The 22,421-nt window shown below is 43.9% G+C and overlaps 1 protein-coding gene across 4 annotated transcripts in view; it reads right to left on the bottom strand.

The window, feature by feature from the left end:
- Positions 1–3,265: 3,265 nt before the first annotated feature.
- usp32 (ubiquitin specific peptidase 32) overlaps positions 3,266–22,421 on the bottom strand; it is a 58,532-nt gene continuing 39,376 nt past the window's right edge. Inside the window, exons 9-34 of one of the 4 annotated variants that reach the window (XM_070970208.1) lie at positions 22,221–22,283; positions 21,791–21,874; positions 21,615–21,676; positions 21,369–21,471; positions 20,841–21,057; positions 20,064–20,242; positions 18,292–18,432; positions 16,584–16,749; positions 13,532–13,689; positions 12,811–12,892; positions 12,553–12,627; positions 11,932–12,070; positions 11,735–11,840; positions 11,403–11,576; positions 10,380–10,554; positions 10,140–10,291; positions 9,244–9,355; positions 8,939–9,138; positions 8,429–8,613; positions 7,865–7,951; positions 7,523–7,643; positions 5,887–6,078; positions 5,493–5,718; positions 4,850–5,292; positions 4,645–4,737; positions 3,266–4,315 (exon numbers count right to left, since the gene is read on the bottom strand). In XM_070970208.1, the coding sequence (XP_070826309.1) occupies positions 4,142–4,315; positions 4,645–4,737; positions 4,850–5,292; positions 5,493–5,718; positions 5,887–6,078; positions 7,523–7,643; positions 7,865–7,951; positions 8,429–8,613; positions 8,939–9,138; positions 9,244–9,355; positions 10,140–10,291; positions 10,380–10,554; positions 11,403–11,576; positions 11,735–11,840; positions 11,932–12,070; positions 12,553–12,627; positions 12,811–12,892; positions 13,532–13,689; positions 16,584–16,749; positions 18,292–18,432; positions 20,064–20,242; positions 20,841–21,057; positions 21,369–21,471; positions 21,615–21,676; positions 21,791–21,874; positions 22,221–22,283 (3,909 nt within the window). In that variant the 3' untranslated portion in view covers positions 3,266–4,141. The remainder of the gene's footprint in view (positions 4,316–4,644; positions 4,738–4,849; positions 5,293–5,492; positions 5,719–5,886; positions 6,079–7,522; positions 7,644–7,864; positions 7,952–8,428; positions 8,614–8,938; positions 9,139–9,243; positions 9,356–10,139; positions 10,292–10,379; positions 10,555–11,402; positions 11,577–11,734; positions 11,841–11,931; positions 12,071–12,552; positions 12,628–12,810; positions 12,893–13,531; positions 13,690–16,583; positions 16,750–18,291; positions 18,433–20,063; positions 20,243–20,840; positions 21,058–21,368; positions 21,472–21,614; positions 21,677–21,790; positions 21,875–22,220; positions 22,284–22,421) is intronic. The other 3 variants (XM_070970206.1, XM_070970209.1, XM_070970207.1) reach the window with 3 other exon arrangements.

Genomic DNA, 22,421 nt, shown 5'->3' with positions numbered 1-22,421 from the left:
ACAGTAAGAAAGGAAGATGAAGAATAAAACTTATCCTTAACCAGAATAAGAGTCTACAAATGAAATGACAGAATGGTGCAGGTGAGTCCATGGCAAACACTTGTCAATCAGAAGGTAGTCACATCCCCAAGCAAACCCTGATTTATCATCTATCTTTATCTAAATGGGACCATAATTTACAAAATGAGCATTGTGTATTGATGAAGATTTGAAAGTAGTGACTGAGACCAGAAACCCGTTAAGAAACTGTTGACTGAGGTCATAAATCAGATAAGAATCAGTCATTTCTCATAGATGTATGTCTTTTTAAAATGAGTGGAGTCGCCCCTGATGGTCATTAGAAAACATGCAGGTTTAAGGCACAAAGAAAAAGAAAAGACACACTTCAGTCTGGTGTCATCATTTCCTCTGCAGAATTTAATTTGTTGCTTGGGTATTTTGTTACAGATCAACAGTATCACTCCATATACAACTACAAGTACAGTATTTTGTACAGTTCATATTCAAATACATTGTTTTCATTGGCTTATTTACAAAACACATTTTTTATGTACATGTTTTCATGTCAGTGCAATGTCACTTTCTTTCAACAACACGTTACAAAAAAGTTCTTTAAATTAACAAGTCTGGTTCAGATCCAACAAAAATGAACTTAAATAAAAGAGGCTACAGACTGACAGACAGCTCAGTAGTAGATTGCACTGCCTGCGGACTCTTCGGACTACGCTGGGGGCCGGGCATCTGTTGGGGGGGGGTCCCCTGTGGTTCACAGGTTGTGTTTGCCCAGCATCAAAGTTCCACTCTTCTGGGCACAAAATCTTTGTTCCTGGATTACGAAAACTGTGCTGAAATTAACCCCAACTTTAAATTGTATTTTTGCTCATACACTTTAAGCTACGGGTGCGGTACACTTAGCATCACACAAATAGTCGTTTGAGGGAACATTCACAGCCAAAAAAAATAAAATAAAATCGACAGCTATTGCACCTTTAATGAAGCAAACATTACAAACTAGGTTCTCAAGAGACAAGTTTTCCCTTTGAGCCATGTGATGATGTTTCGAACACGGACACAAAACTGGACGTCGTCTACAGCTCGGTGCAAAGGCAGGAGGGTGGAGGAAAAACAGCTGAGCAAGCGAACATAAATAGCCTCATCTGCACATTTCCATTTGCTCAACAAATGTACTCTGCAAAGGAAAACACACTTTCAGTGACAGATAGCTCTCCAGACACATCCATAATGACGCCTTCTCCTAATAAATAGAGCAGCAGAGAGGGGAGAGCACAGGTCGGTCTCCTGTGATCCAGAAGACAAAGTGGGCAGTCGTCGGGGGCAGCTGACCGTCTGCTGTCTGTTCACAGTGGTAAGACTGAGCCCCGCACAGGAAGAGCTCCACACATGCTGCTACACACCAAACACAAACCTCTGCCGCTGGACTGCACGCAGCAACACATGGGTTTGTTCATTTCAGACAAACCGCAACAGTCGCAGCAAGGAGCTGAACCTTCAGGTGAAACCAGGACCAGGATTCACAATTTACATGAACCAATGTTACAGATCATCATCTCGATGATGGATCGAGTGATGTAGTGAAGCTTTTACAGATCTGACAACAGTCCAGACACATACTGTAGCTCTCGACAGACCAGAGGCCGTCTGATATCAGAGGGTCTGTTTGTGGGACAGATGGTCTGGTAATGTTCACACAGGTCTGGATTATTCACCATTTTTTTGCATTTTCTAAAAGCAACCCACAATTAAATTAAATATTACACACATATTTATGTACTAACAATATTGGAAATTTTACCGACCACACATTTTGAAACATCAGTGTGCGTGTTGTATTACCTGGATGAATTCTTTCTAGAAAGGGTCTATGGGACCCATCAGGGCCAAACTAACCCACTGGGGCTCCCCAGGGCAAAACCAGGCTGCAGGTCCCGACCTACTACTACTACCACCGCAGAGGGATCCGCCCATTCTGCCCTGCTGGTAATCCATTTTTGAGACCCTTAAAGTCAAGCGTTACTGAAGCATCCACAGACATTTAGCAGGGCGCCATCTTGAAAATCAAGTTCACCACAAGCTGTGCTTCTTTGATGGTAATGTTGAGATGTGTTATGAGTAACTGAACACCCCCTGAAAATCTTGTTTTTGCTGACTTTCAATGGTTCTTCTCACCTTGCTGCAGTGATGTACAGGTGTACTCCAGGACACTATGACATCACTGCTGCAGTGTGATTAAAGGTGCGACTAAGCAGATGAAACAGACTTCTAGCTGTCAATTAGAGAGCCTGCTGTCAAAGGAGAAATGCACTGACTTGATGCATCAAAATGTGTTTCTAGGTGTTGAAGCAAGCTGTTGCATAAAGCTATTTGTGCTTCCAGGGGGAGCTGAGTGAAGTCGGATAAATCACTTCAAGTCATGTCACTTGTAGGAGCTGTCGAGTTGCACTGTGGGTAATGCAGATACCAGGATCTGACAGATAGACCAATGTGTGGAATAACAGACCACATCTCTGCTGCATCAAGTTCAATGCTGTTTTTTGTCCATCACGTGTCCGACAGCAATCTAAAAGTGCAATGCTAAATCGGTGGACTCTTGATACAATGTTAAAATGACAGGTAAAATCGCTGTGACCCCATTGTCCCAGCTTTTTCTAGCTTCTTATTGGAGGGTATGAACATTGGCATGAGAGAGGAGTCTGAATTTGAAGTTGAGAATTGCAGTAGGTGAAAGGTGCGACAGTGCTGTGAAGATAAGCTCGGTGTTGTTTTGACATACAGTAAATATCTATTCCTGACCTGAAGTGGCTCCAGAAGCCTGCCTTAAAAAAAAAAAAAAATCACAACAATAAAATAAATCTTTTATAAAACAACACATCTGCAGAATTAAAAAAAAGTATTAAACATATACTGTATATTATTCTTTACGCGTCTCTTTTGAAATCATGGCACCTGTCCTAAACAAACCAAGACTCACACTGAAGCTTTTAGAGTTTCTGACAAGTTCTAGGTACACACAGGTCAACATCACACAAATCACCACTGATATTTGGCAGCTGTGGGATGAAACACAGGTGGGGCAAAACGCCCAATCTCATGTCCACATTAGGACCTGTGTGTGTGTGTGTGTGTGTGTGTGTGTGTGTGTGTGTGTGTGTGTGTGTGTGTGTGTGTGTGTGTGTGTGTGTGTGTGTGTGTGTGTGTGTGTGTGTGTGTGTGTGTGTGTGTGTGTGTGTGTGTCCTACAACAGGAGAGAGACTTTTTGGGGATCGGGATTCTGAAATGTGTGTACCATGACTCCTACACCAGAAGGAAGCATTTTAATTATTATTATTAATACTGTCACAGACTTTGAGGGTACAGTTGGCTGACAGACTGCATGAAGCGATGAGGTAGCATATGACTTATGTTCTCCCTAGTGATACTATCACTAATAAAAATCGCTAGACAACCATTTTTTAAAAAGTTTGTCACTAGATCCAATATACTAGATACCAAATTTGAACATCATGTTGACCCGTGGCATCACACACAGGTTCTTTAACGAATGGGCTCTGTTAATACTTGGCATTTCAAACTATCTGTATCCAATCATTGGCCTTGCATTTACACCTGGAATTCATTCTGTGGTCTCATTATTTTCCTTCTGCAGGTGAGATATCCAGGGTCAGATCACGTGATAACTCCAGGTGTAAATGTTGTTTTCACTCTGGAATCACAAGTGATAAATGCACTAATAACAAAGCAACATCACTTCATGACTTGGCCATGTTGGCATACATTCAGAGATGCGTTAGTATGCAAGTATATGTTACATGTACGTTCTGGCGAGGGTTGTTCACATGAGGGGAGGAGACGGGGGGTTGTTTTGTTGGGCTCAGCAAAGTGCACCAGTTTAGTGCTTTCACCGCGGCTTCATTGTTGTCTTAGCAAACCTTTGCACAAATCCATGTTTGCGATCAAGTGCAGAAAGTGCTGCGACGCAAGACAGAGACCACGGTCTGACTCTAGTCATTAGCAGTTTATGAGAATTCTTCAGAATGATCTGAACATCTAGTGCTTCCTGCGCAGAGCGGCAGGAGGGAGCAGAGAGCAGGTGTAGTGCTCGCTGTTGGAAGACGGGGTGCCATCACTGGAGGACACAGTATTTCTTGTAGTCAGACTCAAAGTCTTCATCCATGCTACTGGTGTCGGCCATCTTCTTGCCATCGATCTTTGGGAGGAACTGAGAGTAGTCGACTCCCTGCTGTTCGTAGAAGAGGATGTAGGCCGAGTCGGTGTCGATCTCCTCAGATTGCACTTCCTGTAAAATGTGAAAAAATGAAGAGCTGATGCAATTGAACTTGTGAAGGAACATGCAAATGAAGCTGCTGCGTGTTGTTACAGAATCCTGCGACAAAGGATCTTAAATATGCATTTGTTGGCTAAAAACCTGATATTATGGTAACTTCTGTACTGATGCAACATCATCAACTGATCTGAGCAGGCCCTGCCATGCCTAGCTGCAGTTATTAAGCTATGATCATGCCAGTCACTGTCAGGTGGGGGGTTTAGTAAACAAAGAAGCAGAATGTTCAGACACATGCCTGTGAAAGGCAAAGAAGCAGAACATGACGTGATGAAGTGTCCTACCTTGCAGCTGCTGTCATTGTAACAGTACCACTTCTCGTTGGGGTTTTTGGCATACGTCACATAGTGGCCTCCTCCCATGATTCCTGAATGGCACTGAGTAGATAAAGCAGAAAAATCTTTTAGGTTTGTTTCAAGGCAGAAAAAAGCCCATAGAGAGAGCCTATGAAACCCTCTTGTATGTGTGACTTTGATGTGTGCTGCTTACTGATATTGCATAGAGGTTGTAGATGGCGTCCAGGCACATGTTGTCTCTGTGCTGTAGCAGTGAACTGTCAGGGTCCATGCTGCTCTCTGTGCTGCAGTCTGAGCTCAGCCCGTTGCTGTCACCATTCACCAGTACCACATCACAGTGGCTGCTGGACGCCTCAGTACTGCACGATGATTCTGATGCCATCGCCTCTCCCGATCCGACGGCCCCCGCTGAGCTCCCTTCTGTGTCTGCCTGTGGTGCGCCGTCCCGTGGCTCAACCTCAGGATTAGCAGCTCCATCCAGGTTCTCCTTGCTGTTGGAGAGGCGGTGTCTGCTGCCCAGCTGGGGCAGGCGTAGCCGGCCTGGCCTGCGGCCTCCGCTGCCAGTTTTGGGGCTGCTGGAGGGGCTGCTGGTCCGGCTGAGAGAAGGCGCTGACTTCCTGCTAGAGGCAGGGGAGGCTGTTGGGAAACCACAAGGTTAGAGACACTTCCTCTGCAGCTGGGCCATTAGCTGCTCTGTTCAATAATACCTCTGTCTATTTTGTTTCACGTGCTGTCATGCTCTTACCCATCAAACACAAAATGGAAAAAAAAGAAGACAATGCATCTGTCTCTTTGAGAACGTGGTAAAAGTCTAAATGTCAGGCAACATGTGGTACCTTTGGGTAGGTTGCAGAAGCCAGCAGGGGCAGAGATAGAGGACAGGTTGTCTTCTCCAACCCTCAGCAGATCCTCGCTCTCACTGCGGGAGTGCTGGCAGTGCTGCTCCAGGTCTCTGGGTGCCAGGAAGGCACTGGGGTCAAAGTTTTCCCGCGGGAACTTGACAATCTTCTGGGACTTGATCCAGCGGCCGTTCACAAACTGGAAGCGCTTCAGGTGGACAATCTGGGGAAGAGAGCCCACATCACACATACTGTGCTGTCTGTCCTTTAACTACTTTCAATGTAAACAATAAATACTACTGAAAACCACACGTGGAGCTCTACACAAAAGAAGTTATGCCTGTGGGGCCAGAGCTCAGGCCTCACACAGACGCAGAAGTGTGCCACTGACCAGAATGGGCGGCAGCCTCCAGAGGTCCAGCTTCTTCGTTGCTAGCCGGTGTGTCTTGCACTTGGAGCAGTAATAGAGCTCATCCTCACCCAGCTCTTCTTCGCTGGTGAAGGCCTTCAGACAGCTGTCCAGGCTGATGGGCTCAGCCTGGGCCCGACGGGACTGCTCCACACTGCAGTGCTCCTCCACAATCTGCAGGGAGACCATGATGGTCATGACACAGAACAGGGTGAGGATGATTCCACACTATCACTATCACACTATCCTGTCTGACAGTATCTTTCTCACAACCAGGAGCAACTGTTAGCGGAGGGACAGCTTTTCTCCTAACAGCAGGCTGTGCTGTAGAGTCTGTGCCACTTGTCTTGTTGTAGTGAAATGTGAGCACGGTTATTAAGCAGTATTTCTATATGTTTTGGTCAGCATAAAGATGCAGGTAAAGCAGCATTTTTAGCTGAAAAAAGCAATGTGGAATAAGTGCAGAATAAATCAACTGAGAAACGCTCACAGTGACATGTACTCACAGCACGAATCTTTACGTGAGTAAACAAACCAGCTACAGTAACATTAAGGGCACAGCTTGCAGGTCCCAGATCCTGGAGTCTTTTTTGGATCGCATGCTGCAGCTGACTGCACTGGCATTAAGCAGCTCACTGCTAACTCTGTGTGGTCAAACTCAGAACTACAGCAGTTTAGCAGGTTTGCTTATCTCACTTAGCTCTTATCTCAACATTTGCACAATAATAACCAGGTGAACCACGGTCATAAAGTCATGAGCGTACTGTGTGAGTGATAAAAGTCCAGAAAAGAAATCAGGCTCAATGTCAGTAGGACACAGGGCAGAGGGACAGCAGCAGCGTCACTCACAGCTCACCTGAAGCAAGCTGCAGTGAAAGGCTCACTCTTACTTCTTACATATTAACAACCGCATCTCACTTTTTAGGCTCAAGTATTTTCAAAGACGGTTTTTTGTTTGTCTATAATTATCAACTGCAGTAGAGAGGGCAGAAAATTAAAAATGGTGCTGAGGACATACACTGTATAACCTGCAAGGACAGTGAGTGTCAGAGACATTAGAGCAGACAGAGAAGAACTGTGTCAGGAAAGATATTGTTTAACAAATGGAACCATTGCACTTTTCTTTATGATCAGCTGAACAGGGCAAGGTGGGGGATGGCTGATAATTAACACAGTGTAATCTATAGCTACACACTCATGGCTGGTATCTGGAGGTCACTGTAACACTGACAGAATGGATGCAAAATAAAGAACGCATACACACAAACTAAATTTTGCACAGATATTCCTCTATTGCTCTACATTTAACTTTGTTTGGAGTTAATTTGGTTCTCCCAGTGTGTGTGACCTGGTATTTATCACATTGTGGGGACAAAAATCTGTTTACACAGTCACATTGTGGGGACTCACCTGCCTTATGGGGACAAAATGCAGGTCCCCTTAATGTAAATCATTACATTTTAGGGTGCAGACTGAGGATAGGGTTATGGCTTAGGTAAGGTTAGGTTAGGTACAGGGTTAGGAACAGGCAGATAGTGGTTATGGTTAGGGTTAGGGTTAGGCGTGTGCGTGTGTGTGTGTGTGTGTGTGTGTGTGTGTGTGTGCATGGTTGCTTTACCCTCTCCTGGGAGGTCTGGTAGCGGAGGTGCAGGGCAGTGGGGTCCCAGTCCACAGCTATATAAGCATTTCCTACAGAGGCTCTGTCCTCTGTGCACTCTATTGTGCAGCCTCGACAGAACCTGGAAACACACACAGGTACAACCCAGAAAATTATTAACATTCACAGTTAAAAATCAAAAACAAATGCATCACAAATGCATCGCTCTGCATTTAATTTTTGGTCTTTGTTCATTTCTTTCCAAGGTTAATTTGATTGTTCTGATGCAACACAGGAAGAGATTTCCTTTGGTTTCATCGGCTTTTCTCTTTATCAAACATGTCATACAAAATACTGTCTCACCTGTACCAGGGACACCAGGCACAAGAGTTGCCATCTTTACCCACAACCCGTAAAGTGAAGGGGTACTGGTAGCCCATGCTGTCATCACTGCAGGGTAAAGAAGAAAAACATCATTCATGTTCCTCATGCACAGTCGGTGGATATCATCACTTTGCAGTCAACTTGTCCACAATGCTTCATGTTAGAAAACAATTTCAATGTTTTATTCTTCCAATGGGGCACAGTCGAGTGAACCCAGTGTAAGTGACATTTAATGGAGGAGCAGAAATGGGACAGGCCTTCCATAGCCGATACTGCTCAGCTGACTCCTGATTGTGCAGATCAGCTCACACCATTCTCAATCTTCTTCAATAAAATTATGTAACAGTAAGTGAGAGGACTTTGACCTCTCAAATTATACTGTTTCTCTCTCCTCTCATAAGATACTAGCATAGCATTGTGATATCTTTGGCCTGCATTAGCACAAAGACAGGAAGTAGAGGGAAATTGATAACCCACAAGTAGCTCAGTCAAAAACAAAAGAATCCATGAAAAAACACTGGATGAAAGCAGAAGTCAGCGTACCAGTCCTGGGCGTGGTTGCTGGCCTCCTGTGGGGGCAGTGGGCTGGCCAGTCGGGACACTTGGATCCAGACGGCATCATACAGATCCTTCTTACTGGTGTGGACAGTGCAGGGAACTATGAGCGGCATGCCGAACAGACTGGGCCGGTTCTTCTGAGATGACAGGAAGTACAGCTCCGTACGCATCTGAGGGGGTGACAAATGTGCAAGTTACAACAAAGGCTGGGACGCAGGCACGCTAACTGTCACCTACAGAGAAAGAGCATTAAAGTCACTGGACAGAGTACATGATGCAGTAATTATGCAGTACATAATTGTACTCATCCATTCAACTATAGATGTAAAATTTCTGACTCTCTCTCTCTCTCTCTCTCTCTATATATATATATATATATGTGTGTGTGTGTGTGTGTGTGTGTGTGTATGTCACATATGTGTGTGTGTGTGTATGTGTGTGTGTATATGCACATGTACTGTACAATACAGCATGTTGCATTTGTTGAGTTCTCACCATCTTTCTGTGCATGGCAATGATGTAGCCAATGAAGGGGCTCTCCTGCACTGGTGTGATGTGTCCATTGGCGACCCCGTTGGCCAGGGGTGTCTCAGGGCTGCAGGGCACCATGGTGTTGGGCCCACCGTTGGGGATGAGGACCGGCTTGCTGTCCAGGTTTCCATTAGTGGTGGAGCCGTTGGCTATTGGGGTGATGTCTAATGAAAGTGAGGAGTGAGGAAATGAGGAAATGGATAACTGTGCATGAAGATAGATTCATATTGAAAAGAGTGCAAAGACAAAGTGTGAGTATGGAGGCTCACCTGTCAGTGTGGGCGAGCTCAGTGATGTTGGTGAACCTGGCACCGGGATCTCAAATGCACACAGGAAGCCATTAACAGACAGCCGGACCTTCTGGTTGTCCTGAGGAAAGTTCTTGACACAAAGGATTTAGACATCAGACTGCAGCACTTCTCAGGAGCAGACAGACAGACAGCACTGCATGTGGAATGGTTCTGAGGGGTAAGACACTCTGTTATGAAGGGAAGTTTAAAAAGCGGAGTATAACTGTTTTCATGGAGTTTAATAGGACTTGGCCTTTTCTAGGAGCAGCATTACCCCACTAAACACAGAGAGCAGCATGCTCAGTCTGACGGCTTCCCAGTGTACATGTTGCAGTTGAAATTCGAATGACAGGCAAAACAAATTTTTTGTCTGTCATGTTCAGAGAAAATTCAATTTTCCCTGAAGATAACTTTTTAATGTCACTCTCACTGCAGCGGGAGTTAAGTTAGTCCCTGTCAGCCAGACACGAGTGTGTGAAGAGATCACTGCACAGCACATCAGATGTTCCCTTTACTAAACTGAAACTGTACAAGCTGTTCAATTTTCTGCTGCTTCAACAAAGGCACCGAACCACAAATAGAAAGGATATGCTTTTCTGCAGAGCAACAGCAATTGGATCAATGACATTCAGACTAATCCAATCAGCTCCTGTTCTTGGCAACAAACCTGCAGTGACTGAGGCCCAGACACACTTTGATTCTGTGTTAAATAGCTGTCTGAGAGGTTCATTTTGTCTTGTCACTGTGAACAGATGTATGCCATAAACGGAACATGTGGACAAAATCTTTGTTATATATTTTCCTGCACTGTGGACAATGAAGTCAAGCAAAGCCTCTTCCGTCCTGGCCTGCAGTCTGCTGAGCACTCTCAGTACCTTGATGTTGGAAGTATGGACCTCAGCCAGGAGGATCTGCTCAGGTTTCAGACTGCACAGCTCACTCAGCTGTTTCTTCAGGCCGGTGTACTTCTCGTCCATATTCAACCTCAAGCCATAGCGAACAGGTGTGGAGCCATCCAGTTTAATGACTACAAACACAGTATGTTAAACATGATTCAGGTTGTGTTGCTTAAATAAAGGAGGTCATTGTCAGAATGGTCCCTCCCGCCTCCTCACCAGTGATCTCCAGATGCATGGAGCTGTCCATGGGCAGGGGCAGAGACAGGAAGTTGAAGGGGTCGAAGCGAGCGCTGATGTGTCCGCATGTCTTACACTTCACCTGGGACTTGAGCTGACCATGGAACAGATCCACCACAATGGAGCGGTTTCTCCTCAGGTGGTTCTCCCACGCCTTTAGGGTGGAGGAGCATGGACACGCACAAACAAAGTTTGGTGAGTTGGTGGTGTGTGAACTCAGTGGTGAGTTCACACACTGCTAATCCTGCAAATCCTTGCCCTCAGGATGTACAGAAAACAAACAGAACATCAATACATTAGCAGAGCTTAGCTGATGGACTGACTGCTACTGACTGCTCTCTTCTCTTCATCCTTTGACTCTCAGAATGGACTGTGCCATGAAGGGTTCAGACAGGTCATCATTTTATCAAATGATGATGTAAACCTGATCAGTCAAAATAAGGGACTGTGTTGCAGTAAAATTAAGGGCAGTTTACACTGTGATGGCACACTACAGGTGTTAGTTAACCCTATCTATGCTTATTTTGTCCAACAATTTTGCAATCATTAAAGAGTGATTTGACCCATGTCACAGCACAGCACTGAAGGAATTGTTAAGCTCTGATTTACTTTGATTTGGGGGATAATCATGCTCAAAGTGTTGGAACTACAGTTCCCATAATTTGGGGCCTTTAGGGGGCATAAAGGATAATGTTGTCATGGAGTCAGGCAGTTAGCTGTGGGCCTTTAAGGAGCAGCATTTTTCCATAATTTCTAAGCAGATTTATAAATGCTTACTCACGATAGACTGTGGAGATAATGATATCCTTGGGAACTGTATTTAAAAGTATGTGCATTGTGTCTGTGTGTTCACATTTGACAAAGTTATGACTCAGAGGGAATATGAATTCCCTTCCCGCATCTGGCCCACAGTTAGAAGACCTCTGTCCCACACAGGGTGAGGCACACAGCAGTCACTTCGTTTGGAGGTAACAGTATTTGATCCGCAGTGTGATCTCTGACCTCAGAGGCCACCTCCCAGTCAGGCCGGCCATCGCTGTCCTTCAGCTCCACGTAGGGTTTCTCATGGACTCTGTTCAGATCTTCATGGAGACCATCCAGCAGGAAGGCTAGCAGCTCCTGGGAGTCCTGCTGCTGGAAGCCATTAAAGCGTGGGGCGTACTTTGCTATTGTCCACTGGAAGGGAAGTAATGACATCATAAACTTTATTTCTATACAACTTTTAAAAGAATTCATACAGGCATTCTGTGAAAGTGCTCCTGGAGCAACACGTTTAGACACAAAGACAGCAATTCAGCTCACAAGGTGGAGAGTTATAGATCAAAACTGCTTACTCTGAGTTTGAGCGGAGCCACGTTCTTCTGTGTTCCACTCCACAGCTCCATCACTAAGTCACCGTAACACTTGGCCATGTGACCTCGCATCCCGATGGGGTTGGTTCTGTGAATGCACCAACTCAGGCCAGTCAGAATTAAACGTTCACAACAATGGTGGCCAGAGTTACACCAAAGTAATTACACTTCAGAGATACCTGTTGAGCTCATAGAGATGTCTCCCTGAGATGAAGTAGTCTGTGAGAGGCTTGGTGTTGCTCACACACTGGATGCTCGAGTTCATGAAGCAGGTGTTGCCAAGGTTACTGAGGCCAGTGGCTCCTTTCTCTGTCGGAACTGGAATAGAAAACAATGACATGAACACTTAATTGAAGGACAAACACCGAAAGAGCATCACAAGCTTTATTTACTGACCACTCATGACATTAATATCTTTTACACTGCACATATGACACACTGTTACCATCACTGTAAAATGTTTGAGAATGACATAAAAACTGCAAACATGGCAGAAAATAGCACATCCAAGGTGTTGGCGAGCAGCACATTAGCACTGTAGAGTGTTGTCCTGTATTATCAGAAAGAGAGGTGTGACTGTATCCTTCTCCCCATCGCTGACAAAAAACTATTAGTGAGATTACTTTCCCCTATAACACACTGAAAACACCATATTTTGTTTGACAATCACACTACATGCTATGATGAGTGGGCCCTCAAAGGTGACGTTTGTCTGTCATAGAGCGAACATCCACCAATGTTTTCTCAAGACAAAGCCTGCACAAATACACAATAAGCTCATCCGGTGTCTTCCAGCTTACCTTTGTGTCTGTCCATCTTACTACTGTTGGCAATGAAAGACATTTCCTCAGGCCAGCTCATGTCTTTGTTCCTGACTGTGGAGGAAGAGACAGAGAGAGCGATGAAATCATTTTGCTCCCAGTTTCATGTGCCATTATTCCAAAAGATCAGTAATTATATTGTACATAAATATTCGAGCATCTGTCAGTGCATGAGTGTGCAGAGAGTTTTGTTCATTCTGGGGAGAAGTGTAATAGAAAAAGGGAGGTGTTTTATACCTTCAATAACTAGCTGCTGCTCATCCTGGATCTTCAGGCTTTCCAGTGTGTGATCTTCATCGTCCAGGAGGGTGAGGTAGTTCTGCAGGACAATGGGAGGACAACACATGCTGAGACTGCTTGAAACTTTTCTTTTATTGGGACTATTTTACTCTTCTGTAGTTCTTTCATCTGCTTCACTTCAATTTAAAAGTGCCATTAGCTCTATCACATTAACTTGCTAGGGGGCTGAAAGGAGAAACATAAGCTGCTGGGCCCCCATCAACACCCCAGTCCTCCCACACTTTGTCTGAAATGTGTAAACCTTTTCTGTGCTGGCCTCTGGTTTGCAAGATCAATGTAGGAATATGCACCATGTAAGCACAAAACTGAAATTATAAATGTCTTTGACACATTAATGGTCATTACTGTGTAATCCTGTGGTCCTGTCTTGTAGAGGGACCCCATGTCAAAGTCTAGTTGTTACACCTGAATTATTGGCTTATATTGTGCTCATCATGTGACAGACACTGCTGAACATCTGAAAAACATTTGGAAAATGGATGGAAAATAAACGTGAATATGTAACTTGATGAAAATATTCTGAAAGGTTTCAGTGTTGAAGTGAACTTCCTGCCAGCATTATCCACTACTGTCATATACTGCCTGACCAATATCTGATATTCATAAAAGACAAATATATCAAAGTAAAGGGGACTCTTGGGACAGCTTTGCGACCCACCTCACTGTTGTAGAGCCAGAGTCTCATGTCCTCCTCCTTGATGCGGAGTCTCTGGGACAGGTAGAGGTGGATGTCCTTGATGGTGCCCATGCGGCTGAAGCAGCCTGTGTAGGCCAAAACCCTCTTCAGAGGAGCATTGGGGGATGGTACGTTACCTGCTGCAGCACACAAAGAGGACAGAACACTCACAAACTGACCCAAACACACAATCTGAACACACTCTGAGGTTTGTGCGTGTTCATTTGACTTCTTCCTCAGTTGGAAGGACTTCAGGTGTGATCTGAAAGTCTGTGAGAGTTTTAAAACTCAGCTGAAGTTTCATCTTTCAGCTTCTGCACAAGCTCACAGATGCAATCAGCTGATCGATACCAACAACAGCATTCTGGTGACTGAGGATTAGTTGTAAGGAAGCAGCAAGAAAGGGCTTTTTTTAAAATCAATCAGTGCAAACTTGATTGGTCAATCAACTTAGTGGATTTAGTGGACTCAGATTGGATTAATCAAATACAAACCAATCAACATTAGTCCTGTTAAAGAAATTCAAAAGCTTCACTTCACTTCACTTCACTTCACTTCACGGATATTTAGTTCAAAATGATTCATAAAACTAGTGATTTTAACATCTGATTTTCAAATGGTGTTATTTTTCTATCTGCACAGCTTTGCTATTCTATCACAGCACAAAACGAACCACGTTCTACACCTGTTCAAGTGCTCTACTATTGCCTCATTATGCGGACAATGGCGCATAATTAGATCCGTTTTCGATGTCTGGCCACATGCCTGAGATAGAGTCTTATTAGCAAGCTGCTGCTCAGACAGAGGATGCGTCATGGTGGAAGCCACAGCTCCATGGGGGACTAAGGTCTGCACTGTGATCTGAAACCTGATATTCTGAGTAGATTTGGAGCAGCGCTGAGTGCTGATGCCCCAGCCTGATTACAGTGGAGCAACTGTGTACAGCTCCACACATGACATGCTTTGTCATCCACTTTCTTTTGGCAGTGAGGCAGTTTATACTTGTCCATTATATCCATTTAGACATAACGCAGAGGGTGAAATGCAGCTTCAATTATTGTGTGAGTGAGAGGGTCTATATATGGTTACCTTTGTGAGTACATTAGACCTGAACTGACTGGAGAGGAAGTGACAGAAATAAAATGACTTCCAGTCTTACAATCATCACTGAATAAAACAAATTGGCAGGAAATGAAGCCTCATTTATACCCACTATTCAAATATGCGGGGTGTCCGCACTTACTAAATGGATACCAACTAACTGCTCTGCAATACTGCATGTGTATTTCACTCTACTGCATGTCATTTTTATGAAGAGGTGGCAGTGATCACTGAGCCAGCAGGTGATGTTACTGTACAGGCAGGGGTTGCATTATGCCAGAACCTTCCATCATTTACACATTTTGGAAGCACTGACACGTTTTCAATGGTCCTCTGTTGCTTAGCTGGACTCAAGCAGCCTGAGTAATGTCCAACAGCACAGCTTTGGGCGGAAGCAGATGGCGAAGGCCAAACAGGCAGAGGTATTCAAACTAGCCAGCTTGTTGTTGACTGGAACACGACAAGCTCAGACAAGCCTGTGGTCAAACATCAGACCTAACATCGATACTTATGGTCTGACCCAGAACTACGGTGGCTGAGAGAGCTCAACACACTGCAACTGAAGAAAACATACCCTAAAAAACAGAGAACAGATGATGGAAAAAGTGTTATATGTGCAAACCTGCTGAGCCATACATTGGTAAGATCACCAAGCGAAGCCACGTTTGCCATGTTTTCAGGTGGTGGTAGAGAAAATCCTTTCCCCCCTGTGCTTCAGGTAATATTAACACTTCAGATTTTACACAACATATCACCCATACACTAAAGGGCTATCCACTACATTCCTCCTTTAATATCGGGCTAATATCTGCTGATACTGAGTGTTCACTGATTTCTTGAACACTGATTAAATGTGTGTCTGACACATTCAGAAAACAGCTGTAGCCTTCTTAGTGTGATACATCTTGTTTTTCATTCTTCTTCTTCTTGAAGTTCTGGTTCAAAAATCTCACATTTGTAATCTTCAATTGTTATTCTATTACTATAATTATACGACTGCTATATGAAAAATATGCTGAGATTGGCCCCGTTACTGATCCTTAGGACTGGCTCGGGACATTTCTACTTTATACAATGAATATAAACAATCGACTTTGGTGGAATTCTTACATTAGTAATGCTTCCTGTTCTCTGTCTCTCTGAAGGGCAAGTGACATACATGATGGCTATTATATAATGGCTGTTATATGTGATGTTGATATATTTTGGTTCATTTCTATAGCAACTGTTAAACTTTGACTGGACCAGCACTGTCACCCTGAACTTAATAAAAGCTTATCTTTGTGGTAGAGAAACATGCTGATCCTATTTGTGTCCACGGTGATGACACCACCTGACAAACGACACCTGTACCTGCAGTGAAAACAGTGTGTCTTGCAGCTTCTCATGGTGATGCATTTGAAAGCAGGTGTAAAAAGGGACAGTCACTGGACTTTCACTTTGTTTGCTTTTGACAATTATGATGATTTCTTTTCCTGAACGTCTTTTAGTGTGTTGTCATTTTCTGACAACACACAGGGGTCAGAGTGGAGAAACAGACTAAGACGGATTCAAATTGGAGTGAGTCTATAAAGCCTTAACGCCAACGGGAGTAGGAGAGAGAGAGAGAGAGAGAGAGAGACAGACATGCCTAACATTATTATCATGACTGTTTACAATATTTTTCTACTCAGCACGCTCGCTTTGTTCAGTATGATCCAACACACTGATAATGCAGACGAGTGTAGAGCACAAGAACAAATATCGTAAAACTAATACTTGAACAGCAAGGTCTGTGGAGATTGAAAAGGTGTGAATGATTCCACTTCCTACTCCAGAGTACCGCCAGGGCTGGATCAGTCCACTCTAGGAGGATTAAAAGGGGAGGATGCGGGGTAGCTCAATGAAGCATTTATCGACGGCTTGCTCTGGTCTTGCTGCAGGCTTACATTACCTCTTGATGGGGGTAAATACGGTGGGAACATTCGCAGGCTGGTCATACCCATATTAACCCAGATGTTGGACTGGGGGGAGCGTGTGGCCGGCTGCTGGCGGAGGAAGAGGAGGTAGCGAGGGAAGAGCTCCAGCTCTGCTTGGCCTGTCTTGCTCTCCAGGATAACCTGCAGGGGTGGAAGGGAAAGTTTCAAGTCTCTGCAAGTTGAGTTTTGAGTGCACTGATCTGTCTGGACACCTGTCACAAGGGTTTTGTCTTTCAGGTCACTCTCATTCCTGTAGTATAGTCCCAGATCAAACATTAAAGTAACCAACACGGCCAAGCCTGCTCCTTGTAGAATAAATAACTGTGGAAATAAAATGACCACATGTGAAACTCATTGTACCTGTCCTAATTGTTATCTGGATGCTAAACAGTACCCTTTAGCATTTGTTTAATGTGATTGACAGTAGCTTCACCCGCCTCCCCAATGACACCCGAACTCCTGCGTGATCATGAAATAAGCCGTGCTGTGATTGGTCGGGGTCATACATGTAGTCTTGCCAGTCACCTGACCAAGACACAGCAAGAGTCTGTGGCACTGTGATCATTGATCTGACACCTGACCATCGTCAAAGACAAAAATACCGCGTAGTCTGATCCCAGCATTAGTTACCAGTTATGGTTCAATTATGATGCACGTGTTGCCATGGTTACGCAACAATATTCTACCAGTCTACCATTCAAGTAGACTGTGTGCAGTTGTTCAGTCTGCATCAGAGTTTAAATGAGAGCTGGCTTGAACAGATGCATCCAAACACAAGCATTCTGTGACATTTAGCCAATTTGTGAGACATGAGTAGACTTGTTAACCTCAGTAGCCTAAAGTCAACAACTGGAGTGGCGTGCCTTGGTGAGATGCCATTTCTCTCTCCATAGAAAAATAACTGGCTTACCACTCACTGTTCATCACTTACTGTGTTACTGAGTCTGTGAGAAACACAAATCTTGACATCTGACTGTGAACACATTCAAAGCACTGCATTCAGCTAAAATTCATACTTTAGTCAATCATCTATGCCAGATTATTAGAGACCATATTACCAAATCATAATACATTCTAGTTTTAAGTGTGGCTGTTTTTAAGTTAAGTCCAAGTGAAGTCTTTCAGGTTTCTGAATGCTGACCATTAAAAAGAACCTTTTCCTTTCAATACTGAACTAATTAGCTAACCAATGCACAGGCCTTTTATTCAAATATTCACAGTGTGTGGCAAACACGAACATTCAGGTTGTAAACAAACCTCCAGGTCAGTAAAACTCATTTAGAAGAGAAATCAAGGGCAAACTGTAAACTTCTTACAAACTACCAAACTATCTGTTGTCCATTCATCACAACTTACAGACGGTCTTCCTGGTTCAATTCCGACCTATTGTATTTCCTGTTCATTGCACACAGTTTATCTGTGCAATGAGGTAATTACTGCTGACCTTCAGTTTAAGTTCCAAATAAAGCCATTTAGATCGTTCTCGATAACATGCTGGCTTATGTTAAACCCGTCTGCCTGGCCACTTTTCTTACCCTGTTGGCTTTTGTTTGAAACATTCTTCCAAAATAAGACCACATTTATCCTGACTTGCTGCTCAGAAGAGCATCCTGATGTTAATACCACCCAGTCCTGCACCACAGTGATAGCGAGCTGTTGAGTGGGTGTGCTGTCTTCACTCACCGGTCGCGGCAGGCTGAGGTTGGCACCGTACCAGTGGTAGAGCGCCCGCCACACCGGCTCTGGCACCGTCTCAAAGTCTCTACCAGGCGCCAGCTGCAAGGAGCGCTTCAGCCTGCCACCCTCCATGGTTAGCGTAGGGGCCTGCAGGGGCACAGCACAGACATCAGCATTTAATAGGTGCACAAAAGACACCATCCGCCTACTTGAATTACAGATAATAGACAGAGACAGCATCCTAATGCTATGCACAGGCTGGCAGCCGCTATCATTACAACAAATTGTAGAGATAAGACAAAGGAAAAAGGAAGCACCATCTGGTCTCTGAGAGCCTTTGCCAGTAGAGGAGGAGTGCTTCCTAATTGGGAATCTCAGATAATTTCTTCTGTCAAACCAACGAAGAAGCTGGCAAAAATATTCTACTAACACACTGTTGTCTTGTTTAATATGTGCTAAAGATTGCAAATTGTACAAGCTGTGAACTTAATTTTCTTTCAAAGGCCTGGATCTTTTAAATGCTTGGCTTTGTACAACAAACATTTGGATCCAGTGAACAGATGAGCTTGGTTCACAAAGCAAAGCCAGAGGGAACGTTGTGATTCTTCTGAGAGACGGAGGAGCTTCACTGTTCTCATATATCAAACATATTCCAAAGCAGAGCGGTGAGCATTGGCGCGTGATCCATGCTCCAATCCATGTGGGATGTGGTTTTTCTGATGTAACCACGAGGTGATCAAGACTAGAATTGAAATCTTATGGTCACAAATAATGACACAAGCTGCTCCAAACATAACACTAAAGATTCTTTTTCACAGACAGCAAGGTGTAGGCTCTCTTACAATACATCATGTAACTGGCATAAGAACTAATAGTCAAAAAATATTCCACTAATGCCAAAAGACTATACATGATTATATACTTTTATTTGTTCAAATGATTTTTAAAAATGTTCTTTTGGACCAACCTGTATTGTTTTTTACATTAACACTTACCCTTTGTTTCATTCTCACGTCTGTGTGTTCAGTATAACGCTGGAGTTCTGGCTATCTTAGCTTAGCATCAAGGCTCTGTTCACAGGTAAAAACTACACCTATCACCAACCCCAAAGCTGTCTTTTTTACAATGTGCAGTACTGTGTTATTCTAACCCGTGCACAAATAGAAACGTAAGAAATAACGTAATTTCTTGTAGGGGTTAAACAGTTAGTTAACATACGGTAACTAGTGCACTTTAGAGGTACTGTTAGGTATATTTTGACAAAGCCAAATATTTAAAAAAGCCAGACTAGCTTAGCTAAGCTAGGCTAACCACATCCCAACTAAAGCTCTGTAGTCATTTTCTCAAATCACCATGACGAATAAAGCAGATAGTGATTTATTTTGAAGTCCCTAAATTTAAGGCCATTTAATTCATAATGTTTTGAATTTTTTTTTGATATATTGTTTTCAATCACATGGATTGATTTATAGGACTTATATGTAGGCACCTGAAAAGCATCCAGTTACAGTTTTACTGCAATGTACACTGACTCACTGCATTCAAAACAGAGTTGGAGAGCTTCATCAAAGACAGATCTAACCATGACCAGAAGGAGTCTGGGGTTTAAAATGTTTTTTATTGTAAACACCTATTTACTGTAACCTGGACAGTCTGTGAGGGCCAGACTCCATTTCATACAAACTATACATGTAACTAAACTAACCTTGTGCAGCTCATAAACAAAATAAACTGAACAGCTATCATGCGTGCACAGACGCACGCACACATGTCCTTGCCTTCATGGGGTCGGTGGTGACCAGAGGCTGGTTGTCGATTGCTCCAGGTCTTTGTGCTGCCAGCTGGGAGGGGAGGTGGCCGTTGGCTCCAGAAAAACACTGATTGTTGTTGTCCGATACATTGTGCTGACGGGCAAAACAGCTCTCGGTAGCAGAGGGAGCTACCTGGGGGCTCAGAGCTGCTGGGACAGGAAAGAAATGGAGAGAATGGGATGAGAGGGAGCAACCAAGCCACACGTACAGGACAGATAAACAAAAGCCGCTCATATTTACTCCACTGCTCAGTCGGGATGTTTCATTCTAGTGAACTCGGGTGTTGTCCGTGAGTCTGGACAATGTAAAGATGCCAGTCTAAATACTGAATAGATGACCGAATTAAAACTAAAACAAAATCTTGTATCAAAATGTCTGCTAAATATAAAATGGTCATCTAAGAGTTGACAGGTTGCTGATCCTGACTGTTGGGAGAGAGACCTCATCTCTTTCAATAGGGGAGTATTAAGCTGTAAAATCTGAAATAACAGCTAGTATTCAACTGAAGGCACAGTCTAAATAATAGCTGGCATGAACAAATAAAAGCTGGTCATTGATAGAAACAAAATAAAGTGAGCAGCAACCACACTCATGCAAGCACATGAGGTGAAAATGTTCAGGTAAACACTATAAAAACCAGCAGTCAAATAATGGCTGGTCACTAATAAAGGCTGGCATTGGGCGGGCGTGGTATGGCTCTACTCACGTTTGCTATTTACTCTTATGTAAAATGTGTTGACTGACCAGTCTCTGTAGCCTCTGAGGCGCTGGACACAGCATCAGGTGACCTTTCCTCCGTGGGGCTGACCGGGCTGAAGGCCCCCAGTCCTCCCAGTCTGTCTGGTGGGGTGGGCTCTATAGTGGCTGTGGCCATTGGAGCTCGCAGTGAGCTCAGGATGGACGGCTGCTCCACCACGATGCCCTTATGCTCCTGGACAGGAAGATAACAGCAGGGACTGCCCTGTCATTGTTGAAAGTGATACCCGAGGTTAATGTGTTTGCTTTCAGAACAGCCACAGCTTCTAAACCTTTACATGTCAGCTAGGATTCGATTTGAGTGTGAATCTACAGCACCCAAGTTCTACATAAAAAACAGGCCACATTAATGTTCTGTATGAACGACTCATCTCGAATTCATAGAAAATGATGTAGGACCTTATGAAAGAAATACAAAAGTCAACCAGCTGCTGCATGTGGAATTAAAAGGTGATGTAGTGTTGACATCAGTGCACATCTATATTCACACATTTTGCCTTCTTTCACTTGACTTACGTATTTGACGTAGTCCTTCCACTGCTGCCACCACAGCATGGAGATGAGGAACCAGTTCTGACCTTGCTGCAGCCCATGTCTGCTCTCCCTCTCTAACCAACCCCTACACACACACAGACACACACACAAAATAGAAACACAATCCACAAATCAATTGGAAAACATTCACTAGGTCTAACAGTATGTTCCTCAAAGTTGTATGTTGTATGTACAGTGACATGACAGATAAAGAGGACAGGTTTGTACCTTATGATCTGTCCCTCCTCCTCAGGAGTACCAGGCCTGAGTCCCAGAACTATGTGGCAGACCTTCACCAAAACAAATACACAAAGATATACAGAACACATGGAAAATGATGATGAATAAATACTGTTTGCAACATCAATCTAACTTCTACATCTACAGTATGTGGGTGTGCTGACCTGGAAAAGCAGGTTTAAGAACTCATTGGCCAAAGCACTCTTCACACTCCAGATCTGGTAGTCCTCCAGGGTCAGGTGACCCAGCTGGTGAGGAGTCAAAAGACATGACAGTCAGCATACTCAGATTCACTTTTCTCAAAATATACACTGCCTTTGAGACCTTGAAAACAATGGAAGAAAATCTATTCATCTGCTTTGGTTACTGTGAGTGAAAATAGCTCAGACGTAAGACAAGAAGACTGCTGGAGGTGTACTGGGAAGCTCCCAATGACAAGATGAGGAAAGCAGGCTGAAGCTGGACCTGAGAGTACAGTGGGGTGACTTTCTCTGAATCAAGCTTATGAAATCAAATTGTATTATGGGACTGGAGTCAAAGGATTAACTTCCTGACGACTCAATAATGATTCTGTCACCATGAGTGGTGTCTCACCTTGGTTGTGTCGTGCATCTTCAGAATGCCCTCTACAATGTCTGACACGCTACTGTGCAGCTCCTGCAAGGAAACAAGATGTATTAGCGTCCAGTAGCAAACACCAAGCACCGTATCCTCAGCGACTGCTGTGAACAAGGTCACAACGGTGCTCCGATTCAACAGATTCTCGGAGGATCATCAGTATCGGTCTGCTACAGT

Source organism: Chaetodon trifascialis, chromosome 9 (assembly GCF_039877785.1).
Source record: "Chaetodon trifascialis isolate fChaTrf1 chromosome 9, fChaTrf1.hap1, whole genome shotgun sequence".
Taxonomy (NCBI): Eukaryota; Metazoa; Chordata; class Actinopteri; order Chaetodontiformes; family Chaetodontidae; genus Chaetodon; species Chaetodon trifascialis.
Note: the sequence above shows the minus strand (reverse complement) of the source record. Positions and strands in the feature narration are given on the sequence as shown.